At 42.4% G+C, this 26,996-nt stretch overlaps 1 protein-coding gene across 2 annotated transcripts in view; it reads right to left on the reverse strand.

Moving 5' to 3' along the window:
• Positions 1–661: 661 nt before the first annotated feature.
• Positions 662–26,996, reverse strand: part of rph3aa (rabphilin 3A homolog (mouse), a) — a 28,505-nt gene continuing 2,170 nt past the window's right edge. Inside the window, exons 2-16 of one of the 2 annotated variants that reach the window (XM_047569938.1) lie at positions 11,375–11,507; positions 11,103–11,232; positions 10,043–10,126; positions 8,320–8,482; positions 7,174–7,356; positions 6,821–7,036; positions 6,642–6,721; positions 6,218–6,292; positions 5,882–5,991; positions 5,684–5,810; positions 4,861–4,914; positions 3,417–3,568; positions 2,642–2,723; positions 2,463–2,559; positions 662–1,552 (exon numbers count right to left, since the gene is read on the reverse strand). In XM_047569938.1, coding sequence (XP_047425894.1) covers positions 1,419–1,552; positions 2,463–2,559; positions 2,642–2,723; positions 3,417–3,568; positions 4,861–4,914; positions 5,684–5,810; positions 5,882–5,991; positions 6,218–6,292; positions 6,642–6,721; positions 6,821–7,036; positions 7,174–7,356; positions 8,320–8,482; positions 10,043–10,126; positions 11,103–11,232; positions 11,375–11,490 — 1,803 coding nt within the window. In that variant the 5' untranslated portion in view covers positions 11,491–11,507 and the 3' untranslated portion in view covers positions 662–1,418. The remainder of the gene's footprint in view (positions 1,553–2,462; positions 2,560–2,641; positions 2,724–3,416; positions 3,569–4,860; positions 4,915–5,683; positions 5,811–5,881; positions 5,992–6,217; positions 6,293–6,641; positions 6,722–6,820; positions 7,037–7,173; positions 7,357–8,319; positions 8,483–10,042; positions 10,127–11,102; positions 11,233–11,374; positions 11,508–26,996) is intronic. The other variant, XM_047569939.1, reaches the window with a different exon arrangement.

A 26,996-nucleotide genomic window follows, 5' to 3' on the forward strand; every position in this document is an offset into this window, starting at 1 on the left:
GTTGTTGTCTTTTTTCCTGATATCGTGTTAAATCTTCATCCCTATTTGTGCCTGTCTTGCATTTTCTCTGGATATTTTTGACTTATTTTAATTTGTTTTGTATTTTTGCATCACCTTTGTGTAGTTATTACTTATAGCTCCCTCTGTTACTCTTTGCAATCATTCCTTTCCTTTCTTTTCTATTTGTGTGTGGTTGTTTTGTCATTTTTCTTATCATATTTTTTATCTTTCCTTTTACTTCCTGTATATTTGTGTCTGTATTGATTAAAACATTGATTTACTTATTATTTCCTCCACAGTTACTGATTAAATGAGGTGCAGGCGTCAGGTTCACAGTGTAATTCTACTGATTTTTCAGTCATTTGTGTCTTTGTGTCGGTTGTGTGACTGTGTGCAGGCACTTCTTCCTCATTTCTTCTTCTTTCCTCAGCTTAAATGAAAATAATCTTCTCCTGGACTCAAGGTCAGAGTTTCCAGAGTGTAACGAGTCTGTCAACTTTCACCCACTTGGCGTGAAGAGGTTTTATCAAGAGGAGTCAAAGTTCAGAAACCTGTGAGCCGCGTGTCTGCCTCGGCTGATTGGCTCAAACCTCGCCTGATTCAGACAAAGTTTCTGCCATGTCACACAACAGATGTCAAGGAAGCGCGGGAACAAAGGAAGTGCTGCCATGTCTTTATTTATCAGCCACGTGTGTGGTACAGCATGAGCTCAGACGTGCATCGGTGTCAGTGCAGAGAGAAAAATGTCGAGTATGTCGCTGTAAACATTTAACTTGACCTTAAAACGCATCAATGGGACGAACTCTGGGCTCAAATTAGAAGAAAACATCATCAGAAAACATCATGCAGAAGCTTTTTCTTTTCTTTTCTTTTCTTTTTTTTTAGATCTGCACAAAGACAGAAAGCTGAGACATGCACAACAACAAAACAGTTTGTTCACATCGTCCCGTTTTCCGTTCAACACGATGATGCACGATAACACGAGAGACGGATGTTTCTGGCGACGCTCGATCAAGCTGAGATCAACGGATCTGATGTGACAGGAGTAAAGATCAACACGAGGGAAAGAGGTCAGACAGAAACCTGCGAATCCTCCGCGGGCTCAGATGCTCGGACACTTCGTTACAACACATGGAAGACAAGGATCTTATCGTCTCCATAAAACAAGATAATCGCTCTGTTCAATCCTGACCGTAAGTCGGTCGGGTTTATTCATAACATGATAGAGTTTATGATGTGATAATAGTCAGTACTTCTTCTTCGAAGAAACATAAATAAATAAATGACGACCCAGAGGTTAACATCCATGTTGGTCACCTGAAATGTAGCATTCACATCACAGCCTGGGGACATAAGACAATGACCTACAGTAACCTACAGGGAGAGGAGAAGGAGGAGCGGAGGAGGGAGGAGGCGTTTTAATCCTCGAACTGGACGCTGCTGTCGTTTAGAAGAACGTGCCAGCGCTCAATCTTCTTGTCTTTGTTCTTGAGGCATTCGTACCAGTGCTTCAGACACTCTCCTTTGGCCTGGATGCCCAGCTGACACCCGCCTGAGGGAAGAAATGCAACGTATGGAATAATCAGCCTCCATCCAGAAAGGAATGACCCCGTCTAGACGCCTTTAGGTCCCATCTGAAGGCTCAGATCAGCCCAGTCCTGTAACCATGGAACCGGCCTATAGGTCAGGGATCCTCAACGTTTTTTAGACCAAGGAGCCCAAACTGATGAGAGATTAAGTAGAGACCCCCTACCTACTATATGTGTTCTGTTTATAAATATACATTATTATCATGTTACATAAATATTCTAATGATGTGGAGTAAGTCTATGTGCAATAATAGGTTCTGTACAATCCGGATATTTCTGGGTGTCTCTCCTGTCACATCCTGGTCACTAATGAATGGAGTCACTTTTGTTCTCCTTGTATTTGTTTGTCTCACTAAAATAATTTGTGTACGTGTACTTATTAAGTCCATGGTCTGTTCCTCTCAGGGGATTTTCTACATTTTCTTCACAGTATTTTTTTCTCATGTTTTTATGAACATCAACTTGCTTTAATGACAACAAATCAGCTACAATCTGGCATATTTACGTTATTTATAATGTTCAGTAATATAGCATGTCCCTAATTTATAAATAACGAGCTCTATGCAGCTCATTTTGAGAAGAAAAGAAACATCGGGACCAACTTTCACAACCATCTGCCCACGACTTAAAACATTTGACTGAAAACCAGAAATAAAAGCGTCGCGGTGGCACCAGAACACGGTTTACAGGTTCACATCATCTGGGAAACTATTAGAAGACGCTGAAGTAACGTCATCAGGACTAATCATCAACCTGTTCAATAGTTGTTGAGATCTTTCAGTCTGGACCAACACTGAGGATGAACCTACAGCCCATTAGCCTGTTAGCATGTTAGCACGTTAGCATGGCTAGAAACCAGTAACTGTCACTTACCAATGAAATCGTTGGATTTCCCCATGTCGTAGTCCCAGACTGAGATGTCAAGGTTTTTTTTAGCCAGTTCAGCGTGTTTCACTTCATAACTGAACTCCTGGAAAAAATAAAGTAAAAACATGAAACCTGTCTGAGATCTGTCTGAGCAGGAAACGTCTGTTTTAGGAAGGAGGACTGACCTCGTTAAACTCCGGGTTGAGGGTTTTCTTTTTAATCTGTGTTTTGTTTTTTGCTTTCTTTCCCATATCTGGCTTCAGACATCTAGAGAGAGAAGAAGAAGAAGGAACCGGAGGAATCAGCATTTAGAGAATCACACTCATGTGATTTGTTGCTGAGAGTTCAGGGACGGGCAGATCGATACCAATGTCAGAGCAATCCAACACAAAACCGACGGCTTTATTAAGCCCACAGAGGCAGATTGTTTGGACACAAAACAGGAAACTACATACACATAAATCAACACTCAGCAGGAAGTACATCCACCATTAACGACAATTCAAAGATATAGAAAATAAAACCCGGAAAATTCACCTGCAATTAGTTGAGGCTCCTGCGTAAAATTAACCAACGTGAGTCTAAATGGTTTTATGAGATACTTAAATAAACTGAAATCACTTCTCATGTTAGTAGATATGTCACTGACCATCTGACCATTCATGAATTATGCTAAGAATTAGATTCTGGTGTCACTGCTCCTGTAACTAGGTCATGTACTATATGTATGACTTTCCTTTTTGTTTTGTTTTGTAGATTGTTGTGAGGTGTCTTTTAGTTGTTGTTTGTGTCATGTTGTTGTTGTAGCGTGTTTTGAGTAATTGTGTACTGCAGTGTAAAGGTAACTGTGTTGAATAGCGATAGCCTTAGCCAATGCTAATGGAGATCCAAATAAATAAAATGAAACATGAAACTAAAAATTTAAATATTAAGTCGGGACCTAGCTTAGCAGCTACTTACACTTTAACAAACGGGTCAGAGTATCCGTTGGAGTCCATGGCCGCCAGGTGAGCACATCGGACCACGCCCACGATCAGACGACTCTGCTGACTGTTGTACGTCAGCGACACCAGGATACGACCTCTCTCCTCTGAGTCCTCAGCTTCATTCACCTGCACATACATTCATACATTCATACATTCATACATTCACACATGTCAATAGGTCTTCACTGATCCCTGTGCACATGTCTGGAGGGATTACACAGCCACTATCATCGTATCTACTAATGGAGGATCATGTATGTTTGCATCATCCACATATATGACGTTATGCAACAGGTTTAACTCCATTTACGTTGCAGATTAGTCTCTCTATACTTTATCATGATTCTAATGTGTTTCAGTCCAAAGTCCATCATTTCTAGCTTATTTACTTTTTTTATTTATTTATTTATTTTTTGCTAGATGCTAGCTTATTGTAGCTAAACTAAAGTCTCATGATAATACATCTGGTTTTCATACCGGGCATGCTTCAAATACCTGTTTACACAACTGGATAGTCCTACAACCAATCAAATTTAACTCCACAGTGCTCAGGTGATATAAAGCCCAGCAGATCTTTGGTGGAGCATCATCAGTTCCCAACAGAGTAAACCCAGACTAAATTCCCACAAAAAACAAACAAACAAACAAAAAAAAAAATGATATTCATGCTAACAATAATGCTGTTGAGGAGTTCCACAGGGTTCACCACTAGGACCACAAGTTTTCATTCTGCGTAAGTGTCTTTTAGTTCCACAGTATGAAGAAACGCTGCATAAACATTCATTTCACCTAGTTACAGTATATATGTATTAATGCAACCAGTATTAGTTGGTAGCTTGGTTTGTATCTGTGACCATTTTCTGTCTCTTAACTGTTTTAATTTGTTGCTTGTGTATTGTATTCATGTGTGTTCTGATTTCTGAGGTGTCAAATAACTGTTCATACTTCAACTTCAACTGGTGCTGAGAACCAGTTTAACTGTGTAAGAAAGTACTGGGATAATTTTTATGTAAACTAACATGAGACCAGGGGTTGGAGGGTGAATGAAACGGAGATGAAGACATTTGATGCAGATCAATTACATGTGGTTGATGTTCCTTACGAGGTCGTCGGTAGATATGATAATGATAGTCAGTGATATGGACTTGAAACATGAGCAGGTGGTAGGTGGAGCTTTTTGCTTACGAAACTAAATTCATTCAAATACCTGATACATGATAAATAAATAATGATATTATAATAGCATCAGCACAGTGGAGTAGATTTCTGTAGAACGAACTAAAGCTAAATGTTTTGTCCCTGAAACATAATAATAATAATAATAATAATAATAATAATAATAATGGTAAATGTGGATTTTCAGAAAATATGTAAATGTACTAAAAGATGTCTTGTATAATCTAATGAGAGAGTCTTACATCATCCTCATACAGAGCCATCCCACGGGCTGATCCTCCGACAGCTTTCTTCACCTGAGGAGAGTAAACATCATTATCATCATCATCACATCATCCTTTATCACACAGAAGTAAAAAAACAAAGTCCGCATGGCAGACTTTATATAAAGATATCATTCAACATGGAAACATTTGATTTCTTGTTTCAATAAATGAGCTTATCAGTTAGCCTAGCTTAGCATAAACATTGGGAGTGAGTGGAAGCAGCTAGCCATAGCAGTGATACGCTTTACATTTTGTTTCTGTAGTCTGTATAATAACTTGAGAGTCTAGACAGACACTGCACCCAGTCTGGAGTCTTTAGGCTAAGCTATGCTAAGCTAAGCTAAGCTAACTGTTTCTTTACTTTTAGAATGGTGTCAAATTCAGTTTTCATTAACACTTCATGATTTCTGTGTTTGTTTTAACATGGAAGCATTAGTCAAGAATTAAAACGGAAAATGTAGCCACTATCAGTTAGCTTAGCTTAGCTTAGCATAACGACTGGAAGTAAGTGCAAACATTTAGTCTGGCTCTGTCATCAAAGTAATAAATTTCATCAGTCATATAGTCCTGGAGTGTCCAACTAAATCTTTGTGCTAAGCTAACCGTCTGCTTGCTTTAGCTTCAAATTACAAGCTATCATTTAAAGATGCCAGTACTTAGGGTTTGCTATCCAACTACATGTCACACATGTTTCAGAGGAGCGATAGCTTTGCTGTTTAACTTGATTCAAACTGTTGGTTTCAAACTACATTGGAAAAGATCTTTCTCTGGCTCTGCGAGGCGTCTGTGTGGCCCTTACCGGGATCACTCTCTCCAAACAAACGTTGAACTTCTTTTTCTGGTCAAATGTCAGTTTCTTCAGGGCCACTCGTGTCTCTCCGATGAATTCGTTGTGTCCAAACTTGTCCTCATCACTCACTGACAGCCTGAAGACAAGATGTTGATGATTTCTATTTTCATTCTGAACTACAGAGGCGGCGAAGCTCGACATTCTTACCGGAGAGTTTTGCGTGACATCTCGTCATCGGTGATGCCGTGGTAGATGAGAGTCTCGTTCCAGACGGGATTCAGGGTGTTTTTAAGTGTCTTGGTGCGAAGCTTGTTGGACTGAAGACAAAAGACATTCAGGTGAGTTTATCATGTGACAAACACATCCCAACACCATCTTTACAAATGGCGCCATTAGCGGCTAGCAGGTTAGCACATACAGCAGCTAGACTGAAATAAATAAAAGTGATCTTGAAAATGAATTTATTTAGTTTTTACACAATAATTAATTCAATAAACTTGCTCTATGTCTGTTTAGAGACTAATTTAATTCATGATGTCATACCTTACTGGCTCCAGGTAACAGGTGTAGCTTCACATACGGGTCGGCCAGTCCATTCGAGTCCATTGGCTTCAAACCCTGAGACAAAAAAGGACATATTTAGTAGGAAATTGACCCTTTTGAGTTTATAATCTCCTATCTTGTCTTAATTTTTCTGTTTTTTTCATGTCTTGTAATCCTTTTGTCTCGTCGTCATACCGTTTCCCTGTTGTCTCTGCCTTGTCTCAGCCTATTCCTACGTCCTTAGTCTCATTTGTTCTGTGTATTTACTCATCTCGTCTCGCTGTTTATTGTCATGTCTCCTCTTATTTAGTTTGTCCGTCCTGTCTCATCTTGCTTCATTCCACCTTGTCATGTCTCTTTCTGTCTTGTTCTCTTTTGTTTTGTTGGGGTTTCTTGTCCCCGTTCAGTCTCCCTGTCCATGTACCTTGGCTTTAACGATGCAGCAATGCAGGGCGTGGTTCTCCTGTTCGTAAAGTAGACTGAACTCCAGAGAGCCCAGAGTAGCTGCAGGAGTAAAAACACAGAAGCTCAGCCGACGTCTTCAGACGTTCTCATCATTTATTATATTTAAAGTTTTAATTGCAGGAGAATAACGAGTCTTACTGGCATCATCTGAGTCGTAGTCGATGTCCTCCTCCTCTGTACGATCTGGAGGAGGTCTGGGGGGAGGCGGGTTATTGGCAGGTGGGTTTACAGTGACTCTAGCTGCAGGAACACGAGATGCAATAGAGCTGGAGACTACTGGTTGTCTTCTGTCCTCCACAGGTGCAGGGGACACTGTCTCTTCTCTCTGTTTGCTGTGCACATCTGCAGCAGGAGCTGGGGACATCATGGAAACACAATAGTGTTTAATAGAGTGCGACGCATCTTTTTATACATTGACGTTGACGTCCAGTGTTCTGAAAGGAGCCCCTGCAGCGTTTGGATTATTCTTAGAAGGAGCAGCGTGTCTTTACCTGAGGTGGAGGACGCCTGCTGTGCGTTTGTCCGCGGCGTTTTGGAGGCCAACACATGTCTCTCGGTCTTCGTTACAGCTGCTGGATGTGGATGATTCTCATTACAGATGTCAGCTGCTGTTGTCGCCGTCTGCTCCCACTGTTCTGATCCACCGGGACGCTGCCGTGGTTCGTCACCGAGCTCTGACGAGACAAAATAAGATTAGAACTGTCAGAGCAGAGCAGCTTCCTCTTCACTGGATGGATCACTGAACGAACGGAACAGCAGCCAGGAACATTTCTGATAGGAAGTCATTCGGATGACTGCAAAGAGACACAAAACAGCCACAAAGAGACAAAACTACTGTGAAGAGACACAAAACAACCACAAAGAGACACAAAACTATTATGAAGAGACACAAAATAACCACAGACACAAAAAATACCAAAGTAAGAATCAAAACAATCACAAAGAGACATAAAATGACCCCAAAGAGACAGAAATTACCAAACTAAGACACAAAACAGTCAGAAAGAGACACAAAACAACCACAAAGAGACAAAAAATACCAAAGTAAGAATCAAAACAACCACAAACACACACACAAAACTACTACAAAGACACACAAAACAATCAGAAAGAGACAAAACTACTGTGAAGAGACACAAAACAACCACACAAAACAATCAGAAAGAGACAAAACTACTGTGAAGAGACACAAAACAACCACAAAGAGACACAAAACTATTACGGAGAGACACAAAACAACCACAAAGAGACACAAAACAGCCACTAAGAGACACAAAACAACCACAAAGACACACAAAACAGCCACTAATAGACACAAAACAACCACAAAGAGACAAAAAATACCAAAGTAAGAATCAAAACAACCACAAACACACACAAAACTACTACAAAGACACACAAAACAATCAGAAAGAGACAAAGCTACTGTGAAGAGACACAAAACAACCACAAAGAGACACAAAACAGCCACAAAGAGACACAAACTGACCAGAAGGAGACACAAAGTCACAAAAATACCGCAAAACAATCACAGAGACAGGTTTTGGTCAGGTGAAAAGCTCAGTCAGCTGAACAAAGAGCAGTTGTGTGTCCAACAACCAAATGGAATTATTATTATAAATATATCCATCAGGTACCGTTTCCTCCGTGATGTGTAGTCGGTTCCTTCGGGCCCCTGTGGCCCCCCGGAGCCGATCTGTTCTCTGAGCTCGACTGTTTGGGTCTGGACAGAGGCAGGGGGGCCGGCAGACTCCGCTGCTCTCGCCCTTTAAAGAACCAAGCTCCAGAACGCTTCTGTATCTACAGGAACACACAAAGTACACACACAAAGGTTACTTATTGTAACCCCGGTTCAATGAACAGAACATGATTCATGAGGGGACCCTTCAGAGCTGCAGTCTAACTGGCTGACAAGAAACTGTGCTGATGGTTCACTGCGTCCAGCAAAGTGAAACCCGGTGGCCATGTTTAGCACATTTATCCTGTTTATCGTGTTTATGAGAAAACTCCACAGGAATGGCGCCATCTTGTGTTATTCACATCCTCGTAAAAGTTTGACGGTAAATTAATGGATTCAGGTTTAGTCAATATACTTGACAACCTTGTCCTTTACTTATGCATTTGTATTTCCTGCATTTGGTTAGCGCTCGTTAACTTGCTAAACTGATTAGCTACAGCTGATTTAACCAAACAGTCCGAGCTCAGGAAAGTGCATTTGGATGAAAAAACAAAATCTGACCTCCAGACGTTTTTCTGCTTCCATAGCGTTTTTGTTTGTTTGTTTTTGGTTCAGCTAAGCTTTTATTATTGTATTTTATTTACTACTCTGATTTAAATTATGTTAGCAATGATACGAGTGTGACCTAGAAAAGCGTCATTCATGAGGGTCTCGTTAGTTTTTATGTGGTCCATCGAGGCTCTAAATATTCGGATACTTCACGTTTGGATGTCGATTTTGAGCTGAAGGCTGATTAATTAGTGATCACTGAGGGAGGATCTATTCACTGGATCAATAACCAATAAACACTCACCCATTGATCCATCCAGACGCCACTTGGTCTCAATTTGCGTGACTGCTCATGTTTTTAAGCCGATACTCTGAATGAATTATTTAATGTTGTTGGTCTTTTTATTCCATAGTGTTTAGACATGAAGACTTTGTCTGTGCAGTGTTACGGAGCAGATATTGTGCATGACTGACAGGAGAGGGCATCAAGTTAAAGAGTCTGGGCTCCTGGAGGCAGAGACCTCCACAGATACTCCACATAGTCATAATCACAACAGCATTGTGTAACAGTCTTACACACGAACACTCATTATTTAAACTTTACGAGAGTCCAATATCTTCTTCTTAAAGAAGAAGCTGCATATTTGCAGTGAAATTCAGCTCTGTGATAAAAGTCTGAAAGGTAGGAGATGAGTTACGTCCTCGGATGCACTGAACATCTGACGTTTTTTATTATTTTGCATTATTATTATCATTTTGCATTTAATATTAAGCTATTCAAATAATACACAGGTTCAATTTTTGTGCAACAGTACGGCGGGCCGTGCAACGGATTTCACCGGGGGACTGAAAATTAAAAAAATATATATAAAAAATGTCTAATCAACCAAAAATCCACAGACCCCCTGTTGCTCCAATGCTCTAATTTCTTCTTTCTTGCTACCGATGCATTCATGTGCTACTACAGCAGAGGATGCTATCAGCCTCCCTCCATGTCCAAGCGGACGAGTCCCCTGATACATGCTCTTAAGCTTAAGGAGTTTATTGTTGCGTTGCCTTCCTCAGTTCTGCTCTGTATGTTCCAGACTCTGGTTCGTTATTGACGCTACACGAATAAAAGCCTCTTCCCTCACCTCTTGCTGCTCGTTGCAGATGCGACACAGCCACGTAGGACACGTCCTGCTGTTGCTCCAAATCCCACATTCACTGCACATGTGCTGCAGAAAAGAAAAAGACACAACGCACAACTGAACATAAACGTTCACAGTTCACATAGCATCAACCACTTCAACAAGAAACACAGTGTGATGCAAGAAGTTAGGACATGGATGATTGGTTTCTTGTCGTCATGGGAACCCTCTTAGGATCTGACAATAGAAAATAAAATATAACAGAAGAAGAAGAAGAAGAAGAAGAAGAAGAAGAAGAAGAAGAAGAAGAAGAAGAAGAAGAAGAAAAAGTACTCTAATCCTGGAGTTACCAACCAAGCCATTTCCTTTGGGTGAGATTTGTGACAAGTGAGTGAAGCCTCGTGTCTTCTGGAGTTTGACGCAATTAAAACCAGGAAAATGTCTCAGATACAAACATGATGGATTTAAATGAGATCTCAGAGTCAGCTGACCCTTCCACGTAACTTTAACAGGCTGAGTGACTCTGCAGGAAACTCTCCTAACCGACCCGTGAGCTGAGCGACTGCCTCCAATTAAATCAATTAAATGCAGCTTCCAAGCAGCCAGGTCAAAAGTTAATGTGTGGTGGAAGTAAATCGAGGCTCCGCATCCAAAACGTTAACTGACGCTGCAAATTTTGGAAGAACAGATGTCGTATCAGACAAAGATGGAGGCAGCCGTGGTTCGTCTGATGTGTTCAGAGCCTCGACAAGACAAATTCCTTGCAACTTGACACATATCAAAGACAGTTTTATGAGTTTGTTGAGGGTTTTTATGAGCATCTTATCATATCTTCATCTATCATAGCAGACTCATTCAGGTTCAATCTACACTGTTGTATTTCTTGCGTGGGTGATGCCAACGTTGTACTCTTCAAATTCAGAGAAACATTGAGTCACTCTGATGGTTAAAGAGTAGAATGTTTCCATCTGAACTGTGATGAAATAAACACAGAATAAAATGAAGTGTCGGAGTAGAGAATCCCTCCATTCAGGCAGGAGCAACAACAGCAGTATCCACCTACTTTTTTGCACTGCACACAGAGGACGGCCGTGACCCCCCCTGATCCGAATGAGGCCCCACACAGCAGACAGAGCGAGTCCCCGTCACCACACGCCGTCTTCTTGATGTTATCCAGGCGACTGGAAAGACGCCTGAGAGCACATGCAAATAAATGTCAGCAGGTTTTAACCACCAATAAGGAGATAAATAAAAATCAATCAGCGGGCTGAAGCGTCCGTGCACGCTCGTCTCATGTGATTGGGTGCAACCGACGCAACAGTTTCTCCATCTCACTCAATCCTCTCTTGCTCCATGGCCTCCATCATGGCGGCACGGGCCAGCACGCCGTTGATGATCTCCTTCTCCTCGTCGGTGAGCTCCTCGCCCGGGGCGCCGCCGTGCACGTCCATGGTTTCACCCGACGCTGCTGAAACGCAAACACAGAGACAAACACACACAGAGAGTAAGTGTCCATGCAGATAAAACATGCAGCTCCAGCAAAATCTCCCCCAAAAAAATGCAGAACTCAGCTGGAAACGTAAAGTAAAGCTGAGCAGCTGCAGGAACTGTCACACACGATATCAAGCATGACAACTAAATGTGTCTGTGCAGCTTCACTGTCATTCAGGTGTCGCTGTGTCGACGCCTTCATGGTCTACATCACCCAGACATCACGGCGTTAGCTGGAGACAAAACAGAGGGAAGCTGGAGGCTGAAAATGACGTCTTGCTGTATTTTTTGGTGCCAAAACTGAAAAAGCAACTTGAAGTTTTATCACTGCCAGTCGTAGACGACTTTGGTTGAACGCGATTAAATGAAAGGATTGGAGTGAGACAATCACTCCAGTGTATCACTACAGTGTATTAGTTTATTCTCTAAAATATGTGTCCGTTTTTGCCAAAACGGTTCTTTGAAATATGCTAACACCGTTTACAGGCTGTAGTGTTTAAGCTCTTTTGCCTCCAGTTAAGCTCCGTCCCTCAAAAAACGTCACACTGTTTATGAACGGTGAAGGGGTCTATATATAAAAACAGAGACATGCAAGGGAAGTTAAAGTATCATTTATTGGTGGAAAGAAAAACAGGATCAACACAGATTCCTTCAATTACATCTGGTCCTGAAACAGTTTCAGTCTGATCTCACCTGTTCCATCTTTAAGTTGTTGACACCTCTATGTATTTATTGAGTTAAGCTCATCGACCGTAACATCTGACAGGCTCCACGATGTTTCCTGATTTAAAATTCTGCTCCGGCCACGTATTTTGAAGGAACTTATGCGAGATCCGATCACGGCCTCTATATTTGTTGCATGGATAATTGAGAAACACGGCCCCGTGGCTACAGATGAAACCTACGTATCTGCTCTAGTACCTCAGGACACTGATAAGGATTTAATCTCCTTCTCCTCAGTGCGTTTAATTATTTTTAGCTGTGCTTTAGTGATGCAGGACGCTTTAGGCAGAAGAAGCATTCATGTTGCCCTTGTTATTAATGTTAGCATGCTAATACGATAAAGAAAAAACAGCAACTATTTTAACAACCTAATTGAAATATTCTGTGGGATTGTATAGCACCCTGTGGTGGTGGTGAGGGCGGCTGAATGAAATTCCTGAAAAGTTATATCAAGAAACTAGGAGGGGGAGGAGTTTGGGGTGGATTGATGAGACAATAAAACACAGCATACTTCTACTTTAGAGCTGACATAAATTACTATTAACATTCACAGAAACCACTAATCCGCTTTTTTACAAAGTAAGGAACTGTTTCAACTCTTCTGTCAATCATCACATTAAGCCCCGCCTCCAAACGGTCTGATTGGCCCAGCAGATCTTTGCTGGAGGAGAATCACTTCCCAACAGAGAGACTCCAGACCTCAGTTTATCCTGAGCTCAGCTTCAGTTTCCTTTCACTGTTTCTGAACGCACCATGCTTGAAAACCTTAGCACATTAGCACTTTGAGCATGATAGCATGTTTATTGTTAGCATTTAGCTCCAACCACCGATGATGTCCGTAGACTGTATATAAAGATGGACAGTGGAGCAGCTCCTCTAAAGTGAAGCTGAAGCAAGTAGAGCTCCCCCTGGTGTCTGGCTGCAGTGCAGGTCATAAGCTCCACCCCCTCAATGTTAGTGGGCGGGACTAGGTAAAACGTATCAATGAGAGTTTCTCTCATTTCAGGTGATAAATATAATGTTGATGAATGTTCAAGTGTCAATATTTTTGGATAAGTTTCATTTTAGCTACCAGTTGCCATGCCAACCACCCCGTAAAGCGAGACTATGAGAGCTGTAAAATAAAATAAAAAAACAGTAGAGCAGAGCATAGTATTAATCAGAAACAAGTTGGCTCCACCCTCGAACCGTACTGATTAGAAAGTCACAAGATGGCGCCGCTCGTATCCCCAATGAAATAGCATCAGTTTGGACCAATGCGAGGAAGTGGTGCTCCATATTTATATACAGTCTATGTTCAAGCTCAGAGCAGGTTTCAGGACTCTGATGTGTTGTGGTGGTGAATCACACAAACTCAACTACCCGAGAATAAAATCAGAGTCAAAACAGTACGAGTAGTTCTGTGCATTATGACCATGACTGGAGATGTTCTGCTCTTAAAAGGTCTGAGAGGAGCTCATTTGATTAGCCTCGATTTATTCCAGCTCTGCCGCACCTTCAGCTACATCGTTGCCTCTGGCCGTTAAATTCCTGAGCATCAGCTGGTCGTCGTTCGCGTCCTATTTGTAAATTGGGCGTTAATTGAGGCCGACTGCTGATGGTGGAAAGTGAACCACTGTTGTGTTAAGTCTGGTCTACAATATGCCCGCCCGAGGACATTTAGCACTGCGGAGGAGGGCGCTCATTATCTTCTGACAGGAACATTGTTCAGAGCAAAGCGTGACCTCAGCTCCTTGCCTCTGGTCCAGGCAGCCGGCTGAAACACACACTGATGCCGATCCTGCAGCTCGTTCTGGACGGATTTAACTCATCGTTTGCACATTTTATCCTTTGTTCAGAACAACCTGAATGTCAGAGCATCATCAGACACGCGATGAGGCAGCGGCTGCTGAGTAAGAACATTTTAATGTCGCTCTTACTTAACGCCTCAGCGCCCTTCATCGCTGCCGTCCTCTTCCCCCGTGAACGATGTCGAGCTTCGCTGTCACTCTGGACAATGTGGACAACCTGAAGGACTGACATCCGCCAGCGTGTGTCCACCCTGACGGGAAATATTCAGACACTTTCAGGCCGAGAACCAGGGCATTTAGGTCATCAAACCGGCTGCTCGTGGCGTGGCCTCGGTCCAGGCTCTCTACTGGTGGGGGCATCGTACCTCCCCAGGTCCACTGAGCACTTTAAAACACTATAAAAAAAAACACCCACCTCTTTTCTTTCCCAGCTAGACGAGTAACCTTGGCTTTTATCCTTTTATCCTTTGTATTTTCAGGCATTCTGATTAATGAGAACCAGTCCTTTAACCTGCTGAGGGATGCATTTTAATTTCTTTACAAAAGATCTTTAGGTATTTGGGATTAGTAGGACCTAAGAAGGATAAAAAAAAATAAGGACACAGTGATTATTTCACCCTATTTTACAATTTAAGTCACCAATGTTAAAAAAAAAAATGTTTATTTTAATGCAAAAGCGGAATTGGAAACGACTGGCAAGATTTAGCAACAAAAAGCAGCCCAGATAACAGCAGGATGCTAATTTAGCTTAGCATAATGCTAGTGCTTCAGAAAAGCAGGTTTTGTTTTGTTAAAGTTGGGACAGAGCCTTGACAGTTGTTTCTACTTGTTTCTCAGTGCTAAGCTAAGCTAAGCTAACTGCAAACTCTAGATAACTAGCATCCAGACTTAGCATGCTATATGCAGCACTGTATCTTTAACTGTTAAATGTTTTATTTGCAGCACAAGATACAAAGGAATATTTTCTCCTCATGATGCACACTGGGAGATGTAGCGGTAACCCTGCACGTGGTTAGCTTAGCTTAGCATACAGACTTCATTCATTAACATCACCTTTTTCCAGATGTAGAATTTGATATGTAATTATTTATCCATAACTTGTAACGGTATCAGCGTATCCTTTGGTTTCAGCCAATTATCACGGATCAATTGTGTAACAGGAGGAGACGCAGACGCACATTTACAAATGTTCCAGCTGTAAATAAATCCACAGAGGTCAGAGGTCGACTAATCTCCACTATGTACACTACAATGCGGCATGAATTAGAGCCAGGACGGGTTGTCTCTCTCCATCTGTCCCTCGCCGTCACGTGCAGAGAGAAATCGACTATTGAGCCTTTTCACGGATCAATGTGCACTGGAGCTGCGCAGCAGGGACATGACACTTCTATCTGATTCCCAATGTCATCTGCTGGAGAGCACAGCGACTGCTTACGCATGACAGCATATCAATATTACCCTCCACCCCCCTCCACCCCCCCATGATGAACGCTCAGCGAGGCTCATGTGCAGCACGGACGCCGTTTACAACCGAGCTGCTTCACTCGTGTGTCTCACTAGCAAGAGATGATCGAGCCCAGATGCATTGTGGGTTAGGATGTGGTGTCTAATTATCACCGGGCAACTCAAGGCTCAAGGAGTTGCTTTTATAGCACTTTAGACCAGTGGTTCTCAACCTTTTTGGGGTCATGGATGTCCTGCATATTTCGGATCTGTCCTGAGGGCCGCCCCCCCCCCAACCCTGACACATTTATTCCCAGAAATATGTGTCTCTTGTTTGTAGGGAGCTTTGCTTTCACTCTTCTGTCCAGTTCATCACAAACCAGCTCCATGGGGTTAAAGTCTAGAGACTGGTCCACTGCATGTTTCCAAGCTTTCCATCTCGTTTTTTAAATCCTGAGGTAGTTCTGGTTTAGCTCGGACTAAAGCTTTGGCTCATTATCTTGTTGCAGGATGAAGCTCTGACCAACTATACCAGAGGATACTGATGCAGTTCGACCACCCAAACACTAGTGGGCGCTGTGGGTTTTTTTGCCAGTCGGATTAATTTTGTTTCTACTTCCCTGCTGCTTGAGTTTCAACTTTTTCTGAAATGTCTGTATCTCCAAACCTCCTCAGTTACCAACTCCAAAACAATCAATTCAAAAAGTGTAGACATGAAGAAGCAGCCAGAAATACTAAAGCAGAAACACGCTACCACCAAGCGGATCATTCACAACTCTTGCACTTACGTCTCTGAGGAGATGCACATCGGCTAATGCTATGCTATGCTATGCTATGCTAACAAACACAAACACTCGGCCGTCCTCCAGCCCTAATGAAGTGATTATCTGAACCCTGCACCTTGTTTGGGTTATGCAACAAACCAGCAGTAAGTGGATCATAGAATAGGGTGTGTGGTGTTTCTAGCTAAACGATCAGACTTTAAACTTTTATAAACACATGTCCAAGTAGATTTTATTCAAAAAAAATGTTTATTCATTCAGTTAAATATATTAAAACTCTTAAAGGAGTCAAAATGAAAAGCAAAAGTACACATCTTCCATGCTTTCATGCTGGGAGTCGTTTAAAAATGAAAGAAGGTAGAAAGCATCACATGGTCAGAGCTAAACTCAGCTAATGGAACAAGTGCAGACAAAGTTTGAACCTGAACTTGTCCCTGTGTACCCAGCAGCCACGTGGAGGAGATGTCAATATTTTTATGGATTGTATAATGTGCACAAGAATTTGATGATGTAAAGGCTAAATAAAATGGCACCGTTTAGTTCACTTTTGGAAATGACAAATGAACAGTTTAGAAAAAGCACTTTCTTTAACAGTATTTTCCAACATGTTTCCAGACTTTTGAATGTTGTTTTCTAGGTTTAAAGCCTTAAAAATCTTAGACATGTACCTGAGCTTTACTTAAACCTCGACAGAACGACAAACCTGCAGCTGTAAGTGAACGTAGAGTTTTTAAAGAGTGACTGTGTGGCCGTTCTGTGTGACGGTAGAAGGGAACCAGAGATTAAATGATGTTTGCAGACATCAGCAGCACTAATCCAGGGCCTGCGCCCACGTTAACGACAAGAGAACTGAGGCTGAGCAGCGACTGGAAGAATGAACTCAAAGACGCGAGCAGACGAGAAGACGAGAAGACGTCTGTCTGACAGATGGACAGTTAAGAGTCCAACTCACTGTGTCAGGAGCTCAGTGATTCAGAAACGTCTGCTCATTTGAACAGGGATGTGTTTTGATGCCTTTAAATGAGCTCATTCACCTGTTGAAGCATGAAATGTGTTATGTTCAGGTTATTTTTTACTGCATTTATGCAGCTTTAAGTAGAAGATCTGGTCTGAGTCCACATGTGGACGTGGTCTGGGACACATGAGTGTCCACCTCCTGACCAGGGCTGATCCGTGGAAGACGAGCTGGTAGCAACGCTCCCTGGACCAAAGACCAAATAAATCTCAACTAGAATGAACTCGTGAAATGATTGAATATGAGGGCTGATTCTGTCGTTACACAACGTGGTTAATTATTGATGCATAAAGAGCCACGTGGAATTCAGTTAAATATTTCCTCAATTTCCTCATATGCAAACTCAGAGTTATAATCTGAGTTTTGTGCAGGTTTAACTAACGTCAGCGTGGAGATCGATACACGGGAACCTGACGTGCAGCCCTGGTTTTCTTCACTTCACTGTTCATTTTAATGCCTGGTACCAGAAAAGGTTTATTACCTGAAGAATAGAATGAACACGACAAGAAATGCAGCTGATTCCATGATACTTCATGTCCTATTAGACGTGCTCTATATTCCCAGGGTATATAAGAGGCTACTTCATGTCATAAGCAGCTCTGAACATATAAAGGCCTAAAATGGTTTCCTGCTGACATTAAAGCCGTAGCACAACCCAGACTTTATCAGCTCTTCACATATTTGCTCTTGTTTCAGTGTGAGTGGAAAAGGGAAAAATGCAACTGTGTGAATGAACCAGTTACCACATCCTCTTAAGAAAACTGTCTTCTTTCATCAGCTGATTAACTCCTTCCTGCATCGAATGACGTGTCAGTTAAAGCCCGGATGGAACAACCAGAACATTCGGACCAGGCTGTAGATCATACTCAAACTCAGAATGGAGAACAACAAGTCCCAAAAATAAAGCAAATGTCTTTAAAATGTCTGCAACAAGGATGGGAGAAGCTGGTCAGAAGCAGGTGGAGAACGTCAGGTGCTGCATGTAAAACATGGACTGTCTTTGTCTTTGTCTTTGTTGTTGTCGTTATATTTGTCCATATAAATGTAGTTGTACCAGACGTTAAAATGAACAAGAAACGTCAACTGTGTGTGCACAACAAACACCTGTTCGTGGTTCTGAAACGATGCTGGGTATTAAGTAATTACATAATTATTCTACTGCTTCCCAACCAATGTTTATTTACACACAGAGACACTGAGACCTGACTGACGTGGACGCACATTTTAAAGCGTGAAGGCGGGAACTTAACGCTTAATGACTGGCACTGCCCAGGTCGGATGTTAATGTTAAAGGTCTGAACAGGACGGCATGGACACATTACTTCAGCTTTACGGCCGTTTATCAGCCTTTAGGTGGGGCCAACATGCTCAGAAAGATTAGATTTATTTATCCCAACCACAGATAAACAATCAGACCCAGTGTTTACATGTAGCAATAATAAAGGTTTACACCAGCCCTCTGCAGCCGGTGGTAAACTCCCGCTGGTCACTGTGTTAAGACTGAGACGGTTTTATTCCAGATTATTATTAGATGAACGGCAGGAACAACAGCTTTAACGAGCTCCTACAGGAGGATGTGGAGGGTTAAATGGATCCATCAGGACGTCCTACTGTCTTATATCGGGTCATGATATGAGAGATGATGTGGTTTCTGAGGCCCTCCCTCCCCTAGGCCCCCTCCTACCCCCTCTCTCCTCCCCCCTCCTCCCCCCTCCTCCCCCTCCTCACCCTCCTCACCAAGGACAGATGTCACCACATGAAGCCCAGCTTGATTTGTGCCTCTTTTATAGCGTGAGATGACTGAGAGGAGGTTGTTCCTCCTCCCGGGAGGAATATAGCGCTGCTACATGTGTGTGTGTGTGATTATAGATCATAAGTCGTGAGGTTGTGAGGTTGTGAGGTTATGAGGTTGTGAGGTTGTGAAGTTGTGAGGTTGTGAGGTTGTGAAGTTGTGAGGTTGTGAAGTTGTGAGGTTGTGAGGTTGTGAGGTTGTGAGGTTGTGAGGTGAACCTGGTGTTAACGGCTCCGCGCTGATGGAGAAGGAGTCAGAGACTCAGAGTTATGACGCCACCGAGGCCTCGTTCAGTCCTTGAATTAACGTCCTCAGATCAGGAAGAGACAAAGCTCATACAACATCCTTCCTTCATTCCTTCCCTATCATTTCCCCCTTTAGTCCTTCCTTCCTTCCTTGTCTTTCTTTCCTACTTTCCTGCTTATTCCTTCCTTCCTTCCATCTTTCTGTCTCTCCCCCTTTCCCTTCCTTCCTTCCCTCCTTCCTTCCTTCCTTCCTTCCTTCCTTCCTTCCTTCCTTCCTTCCCTGTGTCCTTAGTTCTTTCCTTCTTCCCTTCCTTCCTTAGTTCTTTCCTTCCTTCCTTCCTTTACTCTCCTCCCTTCCTTCCTTCCTTCCTTCCTTCCTACACTTTGATTCCTTCCTTCCTTCTTTCCTTCACTTTCCTTTCTGTCCTTACTCCCTCCCTTCCTTCCTTCCTTCCTTCCTTCCTTCCTTCCTTCCCTATTTCTTTCCTTCCTTCATTCTTTCTTTCCTTGCTTCCTTTACTCTCCTCCTTTCCTTCCTTCCTTCCTTTCCCTCTTCCCTTCCTTCCTTCCTTCCTCTTTCTTTCCTTCCTTCCTTCCTTCCTTCCTTCCTTCCTCTTTCTTTCCTTCCTTCCTTCCCTCTCTTCTTCCTTCCTTCCTGCCCTTCCTCTTCCTTCCTTCCTTCCTTCCTTCCTATTTCCTATTTCCTTCCTTCCCTGTGTCATTCTCCTTCCTTCCTTCCTTCCTTCCTTCCTTGCTCCCCTCCCTCTTTCCTTCCTTCCTTCCTTCCTTCCTTTCTTTCTTCCTTCCATGTGTTCCTGGTTCTAGTCCAAATTAATGGAGACACATATTAATTCATTAATTAACAGCAGGTTTCAACAACACGACCTTAAACACTTTGGATCGACCAGCGTTAATGAAATGAACCCAGAGCAGCAACATTAAAACCAGACTGAATGAAACAAATTAAACTAAACACTTTGATCCTACATGTGACTATAAAAGCAAAGCTACCCAGAGTATAAATAAATGACGCTAACATTAGCACAGAATTAGCTATTTTGAGATCTTTTTCCCTTTTTTTTTATTAGTAGCATCATCAGATTTCTTTGTCCTTCCCCAGTGTTTTGGTTTATGACCAAATTTACACAACACTAATTGAATTTTGGCGTGATTAGCCAGTGTTAGCATGCTAATATGCTAATCTGCGATAGCGAAGAGGGTCTTTCCATTGACGTCATTTATTTGAGATAATTCTGCCGTTCTGTACTTTTTCCGCTCACCCATTCAGACACAAACTAGTGTAGTAAACCCCCACACTCCACCCGCCTGCCGCCAACATTAACACAAATCGACATGCAAATAAACACACATGCGCGCGCGCACAAGCTGTGTGTGAGCGCGTGCAGAGCGAGGACCTGTCACACACGGTCAGCGGCCCAGAGGAAAGCGCTGCAAATTGACGTGAAGTAAAAGGAAACCGAGGCATTTAGGCTCCACGGGACTGTGTGGGCTGACGAAGAGCTGCAGGGCTCTTAGTCACACTAACAAACGCACACAAACACAGGTCAGCGCACAAGCAAACGCACACTGTCTGGGAGAGGGGTGGGAGGGCTGCAGGGAGGGAGGCTGTGACAGACTGCGTCATCCTCCTGTGTTTTCCTGCGACGCCCAGAGGCCTCCACCATTCAAACCGCTTCAACTCCGGTTTTCAGCAGGAGCGCACAACTGCTAAACAATAACACACACTGACACAGTCTGAGAACTCCAGCTGGACGAGTACACCAGCTACAACGTGTGAAACCTGCTGCACTGTTTGCATCGATGTTTGCTCGATGTCGCTGTCGCCTTTCATTGAACTCGTCCTGCTACCGGAGTTCAAGCCACTGATTGTACAGAAAGATGAGATTCCAGGAGCTATAGTTCCTCTGCAGAGAGGTTACACAGATTATGGAAACTTCCAGGGTTATATGTTGTGCTCCAGTTGGATTTGGAAGTTGGAATTTTCAACTGGAACGACCCCAAAGTCTGAGTTGAGTTACCAAGATGGCCGCCTCGTACGTAAACAGTAATTAAGAGCTCCTGTATTATTCCATTTATTAGCACCTTTGATGAGTTTGTGCTGCACTAACTCGGTCATACAGACAGTATCTGTCTACATACATAGGTTGAAATGCTGTTACAGTGTAATTTAAGTTTTTCATGTGTTATATGGGAACTACAAGCCCATGACCTGCTAACAACGGCTAAAAACAATAGCCTGGTGAAACCAAAACAGAGCAAACTGGGATTAAAAGTGTATTCTTTTCTACAATTAAAACTTATTTTATAAATTTCTGCCTCGTATGGTCTTGTAGATTTCATCACTGTTAATAATTCCAGTAAAAAACCCAGGACTTGGTTCAAGTTATCTGTTCCATTTACAATTTGAGTAAATTAAACTTTATTTCACATTGCTCTCAAACAAAAATAAATATTGCACACATGTTATTTTCCCGACTTCTGTAACCAGAACACCAATTACTTCTGCGCAGCCTGTTTCAAAATATGAATCATGTACCCAGGACATGGTGTTTACTTACATACAAAACACAAAACTGTGATCAGATCTCATTTGCTGGATGGGGACGCATTTTAATACCTGCGACCTGTACTGAGCATAGACTGTATATAAATATGGAACAGCTCCTCTAAAGTGAAGCCAAAGCTAGTAGAGCTCCCCCTGGTGGCTTTAGGCTGCAGTATAGGTCATAAGCTCCACCCACTCCATGTTAGGGGGTGGGACTTGAGCCAAACTAAAAGACTAAAATACATGTCAAATTACTTTTTTCAAGGTTCATTTTCTGTCATTATAGATGTTTAGATTGTTCAACTGTCATTTTTTTGGATGAAGTTGGTTTTAGTTTGTTATTTTACGCTATAGAAACAGGATGTGGCATAATGGCGACCACCAGTTTCCATGTTAACCGCTCTGTCCCATGGGACCATGGGAAGTTCAGTTTTAATCCAACATTTCCTTGTAGCTGGAAGAGGTAGACCAGAGCATAGGATTAATTAAAAGAAAGTCTGGAGAAAGTGTGGGCGGGGCATCAATACAGTGGCTCCGCCCTCTGACCATAATAATCAGACTTTGGCTCCAAAGTTGCAAGACGGTTTTCGTCCGTAACCCCGAGAAAAAAGCATTATTTTGGCCAATGAGAGGAAGCGATCCATATTTATATACAGTCTATGGTGCTGAGTTTTGAAGCTCAGCGTGGCGTCTGCAGCCGTCGCCATCTTGTCCTGATTCCACTTAGATAAAATGGTCAAAGAGGTGGAGCTAAAGAGAACTGATTAATCAATTAGATGATTTGTTGCCTTTCATTTTTACCGTCCTTACACCAAGAACAATTTAAATTGAACACAACTCAAAGCAGACGGGATTTTTCCTTTCCACAGTCAGAATGGGTGGGGCAGCAAATATTTGTGGGTTGTGGGTTGTATTAGATCAGTTGCGTAAAACCTTTAATTAGACGAGTCATCACGGTGAACCCTGCTCAGGGCAACCTCATCTACAATAGCAGCAAAGACCCTGTTATTTACGGTACACAGAACATTCCCCAAGGAGCCCAAACACTCCCATCTGAATAAGACGGGAACATTTCAGCACTAACGCAACAACCCTCATCTCCTCCGTCCCACTACCCAGCGTCCGTCCCTCACAGCTGTCACTTCTGGTCGCTCCATCAGCGTCATTACCACCAATCTCCAGCATCCTCTCCTCATCCATTCACTCCATCCCAACCTCCCCCATATGTCTCTCCTTTCCCACTCAGGCTCATCAGACCAGTGAGGAAGCAGCTTACGGAGCTTAGCTTTGCAAAGATGCATCGCCGCCTGCGTTATCCTGAAACCCGTCCACGCACACATGTGTGATCACAAGCCCCATTTCTGACTCTGATGGTAAATGCATGATGTGGATGTATAAGAGTAATCTGGCCTTCAAATCCCAGCACGGGTGGCAGAAAGCTTTGACGTCACAGAGTAGAAACCACTCAGCTCTAATCAGAGCATGAGTCTGGTTAACCTGCCATTTAGGTTTCATTTAGGTTTAAATTATGGAGCACGTTCCGACGGATTCAGAGAAAAATATACCTCTACATGCAACTGGATAGTCAGAACCAATCAGAGACATTCAGCTGTGAATGTCTCTCAGAAGATGTGTACGTCTACTGTTACTCAACCACATAAAGCTCCGGCTCAAACAAGCTCAACGGTCCAGCAGATGTTTGCAGGAGAACAAAAAGAAACTGCAGGTGGGTAAATTTTATCTGGTCTTCCAGGTTATGTGGATCCACCATTTTGACCCTAGACTGAACAAGCTGCTGCAAAACTCAACGAGCTAAATGGTTAGCCTCCCAATTAATATACCAACTACAGGAGGGATATATAAATGAGTGCTGGGCCAAGAACGAAACCAAACTCTGCGTGACCCTTTAATTAAACAGACAGACGTTAATGACTAAAGCAGCGTCTCGGTGGAGTCAGGCCAAGATGGCGGCCACCGTGGAGACATCACGCTGAGCTTCAAAACCAGAGAAACAAATGGAAACATTCTTCTTCATACACAGTTTGTTTTTCACAGTTTTCTGAACAATAAATATTTATGAATTTCATATTTTAGGTTTGTCTAATATTTATGAGCTTCGAAGGAATTATTATTTTTTAAATGTTGGAGCTTTTTACTTAAATAAAAGATGAAAATTGTGTTTTGTTTTTAGCTTCCTGTGTTAAAGAATTCAAATGCCTGGAGGTGGTGGAGGTATGTTAGACATTTATCCATCCATCCATCCATCCATCCATCCATCCATCCATTTATACACATCTATCTATCATCCATCCATCCGTCCGTCCGTCCGTCCATCCATCCATCCATCTTTAAACTCATCCATCCATTTTTAAACTCATCCTTCCATCCATCCATGAACTCACCATCCATCCATCCATCCATCCATCCATCCATCCATCCATCCATCCATCCATTTATCCATCCATCATCCATCCATCCATCCATTTATCCACATCTGTCCATCATCCATCCATCCATCCATCCATCCATCCATCCATCCATCCATCATCCATCCATTTATCTATCCATCATCCATCCATTCATCCATTTATCTATCCATCATACATCCATCCACCATCCGTTTATCATCCATCCATCCATCCATCCATTCATCCATCCATCCATCCATCCATCCATCCATCCATCCATCCATCCATCCATTTATCTATCCATCATCCATCCATTCATCCATTTATCTATCCATCATACATCCATCCACCATCCATTTATCATCCATCCATCCATCCATCCATCCATTTATCCACATCCATCCATCCATCCCTCCACTCATCATCCGTCCGTCCGTCCATCCATCCAGGATGAAGGTCAGTGAAAATCTCAACCCTCCAGTGAAGGAGTGAATGAGTTTGGTCCTTAGGGGGCGACAGAGGGAACCTCATGAATTTCAATGTCGGCTTTAAACGTATGAGGTCACAGTGGATTTGACCCCAGAACAGTTTTATGATCAAAGGGGTGATTTGACTCCCTCAGACTGGACGAGTCCTCATTTAAACTCTATCAATAATACGAGACCACACAGTTTTATTACCTCATGGAGTCGGTGTGTACTGCGTTTTGATGCATTTCCTCTGTTATAATCATTATTTATTGCAGGGGATTGATTTCAAGACGTAATGCACCGTCTCCACCGGCCCTCTGTGGATGTTTCTGGTCATTCAGGAGTGCCTGAAGCTCAGAGGAGGTCGTAAATAAATAAATAAGTTTGTAAATGTGTCTACTGTGGCTCAGTGCTAAATGTGCAGTCTACGAGTCTAGACTAAAGACAAATGGTTGACTTATTTATAAAAAAGCCAACATGCTGGTGAGTAGGTCCATTAATTAGCTAATGTCAGTGTTTAAATCAAGCGCCAACGTGGAAGTGCAGTTCCTTAAACGTCCACTAGAGGCTGGATCCGAAAGTGAGTAAAACCCCCATAGACATCATGTTAAAACGTCCAAAAATTAGAACCACTCTTCATTAATCCTTCATGTGGTTCCATTGGTTTAAATTCAGACAGATTGCTATTATTGTCCTTATGCATGCTGTGTCATGTCTGAATCCTAGTCTCTAGAGAGTGTTATGTTAGCATAGCATCAAAACATGGAAACGCACAAACACTGGAAATATACTAAATACAAAAATATATATATTAAATTAACTGGAATTATCTTTTTATTAAGTTTACTGCACTGCACATACTGACTTTACTATAGTAGAGCTGCAAAATTAGTAAATAATTATTTTTTCCAAAGAATAATATTATATAGAAACAACTAGCTAGTAAACATCATGGTTTAATACATCTATGAACAGCTGGTGGAGGCCAAAAACTGAGCTAAAAGGGTAAAAGTCTGGATTTAAATTGATCATTTTCAATGAAAGAGTTGAATATTTCAGCCAGTAGCTGGTGGAGACCAAAAACTGAGTTCATTAGCAAATAAAGACTCCAACATCACACATTTTGCTGCCGAGTGAATAGAAATCAAATCACTTTTTTCAGACGCTGGAACTCACTGTTGAGCCTTCTTGAGGTGTCGTGGGCTTAACTTAAAGAAACATGGGTGAAGGGAGGTAGCCACTTGAAAACCGCAGCCTACTGCCGCTGGCTAGGCTAGTTAGCTCGTGTCTTCTTGTTGGTTGCTAGCTGGTAGCTGACGGCTAGCCTGCTGGTTGTTTGTTTTTTTTGTTTCAGTTCTAAATGTGTTTTGCTTCAGATCTCGGCACAAAGGATTATAACATCTCATCCTGTGTAATAATGAATTCAGAGAGCAGCATGTTCAAGTAAAAATATTGAATAAATGGAATAAATCTGGACTTAGACTGACCTGTTTGACACAAATTAATGATGATGTTACAAGTTTGTTTTCCAGTTTAGTCTAAAGGTCATGAAATGTCAGTGTTGTGTTCACAAATTGTGCTAAAAACAAACTGTTGTTGCTGCTGATTTAAACAGATCCTGGTTAACGAAGCTGACGGCTGGATGTTTTATCACCGAGCTGTTTTAGCACTAAAAGCTGCTTTCAGGACAATTACTGTAAATCTCGAACGCCACCGGACCAAAGAATGCAAACGTGGGAATAAAACGCCTCTGCTGAGAAGGGTTTCTCCTGGATTCAGCATCCAGGGGCTGTCGAGCTGGCGTGGACTCAAGCACATTAACCTCGACCGTCAGCACCTGAGTGTTCAGCGGCCTGTTTAATCCACCGCCGCACAAACACCCGATGCAGCCGATCGGTGGGGGTTAAAGGGGGGTTTTATACGGAGCATGGGAAAGAAGAGGGGCCTCGATAAACGCCCGACTCTGGCTGCAGAAGATAGAGCAAATAAAAATGTCTTATTGAGTCGCTAATCAATTTCCCACACTGACCGTGTCCCTCCTCCTTCCTCTTTTCTCCTCCTCCTCCTCCTTCGCTGCCACTACATGTTAGAAAGCTTCATCTCTCTGTGGGCTGGAACTGACCAGAGACTAGAATAAAAGCTCCTCGCCTCCTCATCTCTGACCAGCCCACTTAAAACACGAAGACTCCAAAGAGTGTGAGAGACTGATTTAATAAGGTTTAGTTGTGGGAA

Source organism: Mugil cephalus, chromosome 19 (genome assembly GCF_022458985.1).
Source record: "Mugil cephalus isolate CIBA_MC_2020 chromosome 19, CIBA_Mcephalus_1.1, whole genome shotgun sequence".
Classification (NCBI taxonomy): Eukaryota; Metazoa; Chordata; class Actinopteri; order Mugiliformes; family Mugilidae; genus Mugil; species Mugil cephalus.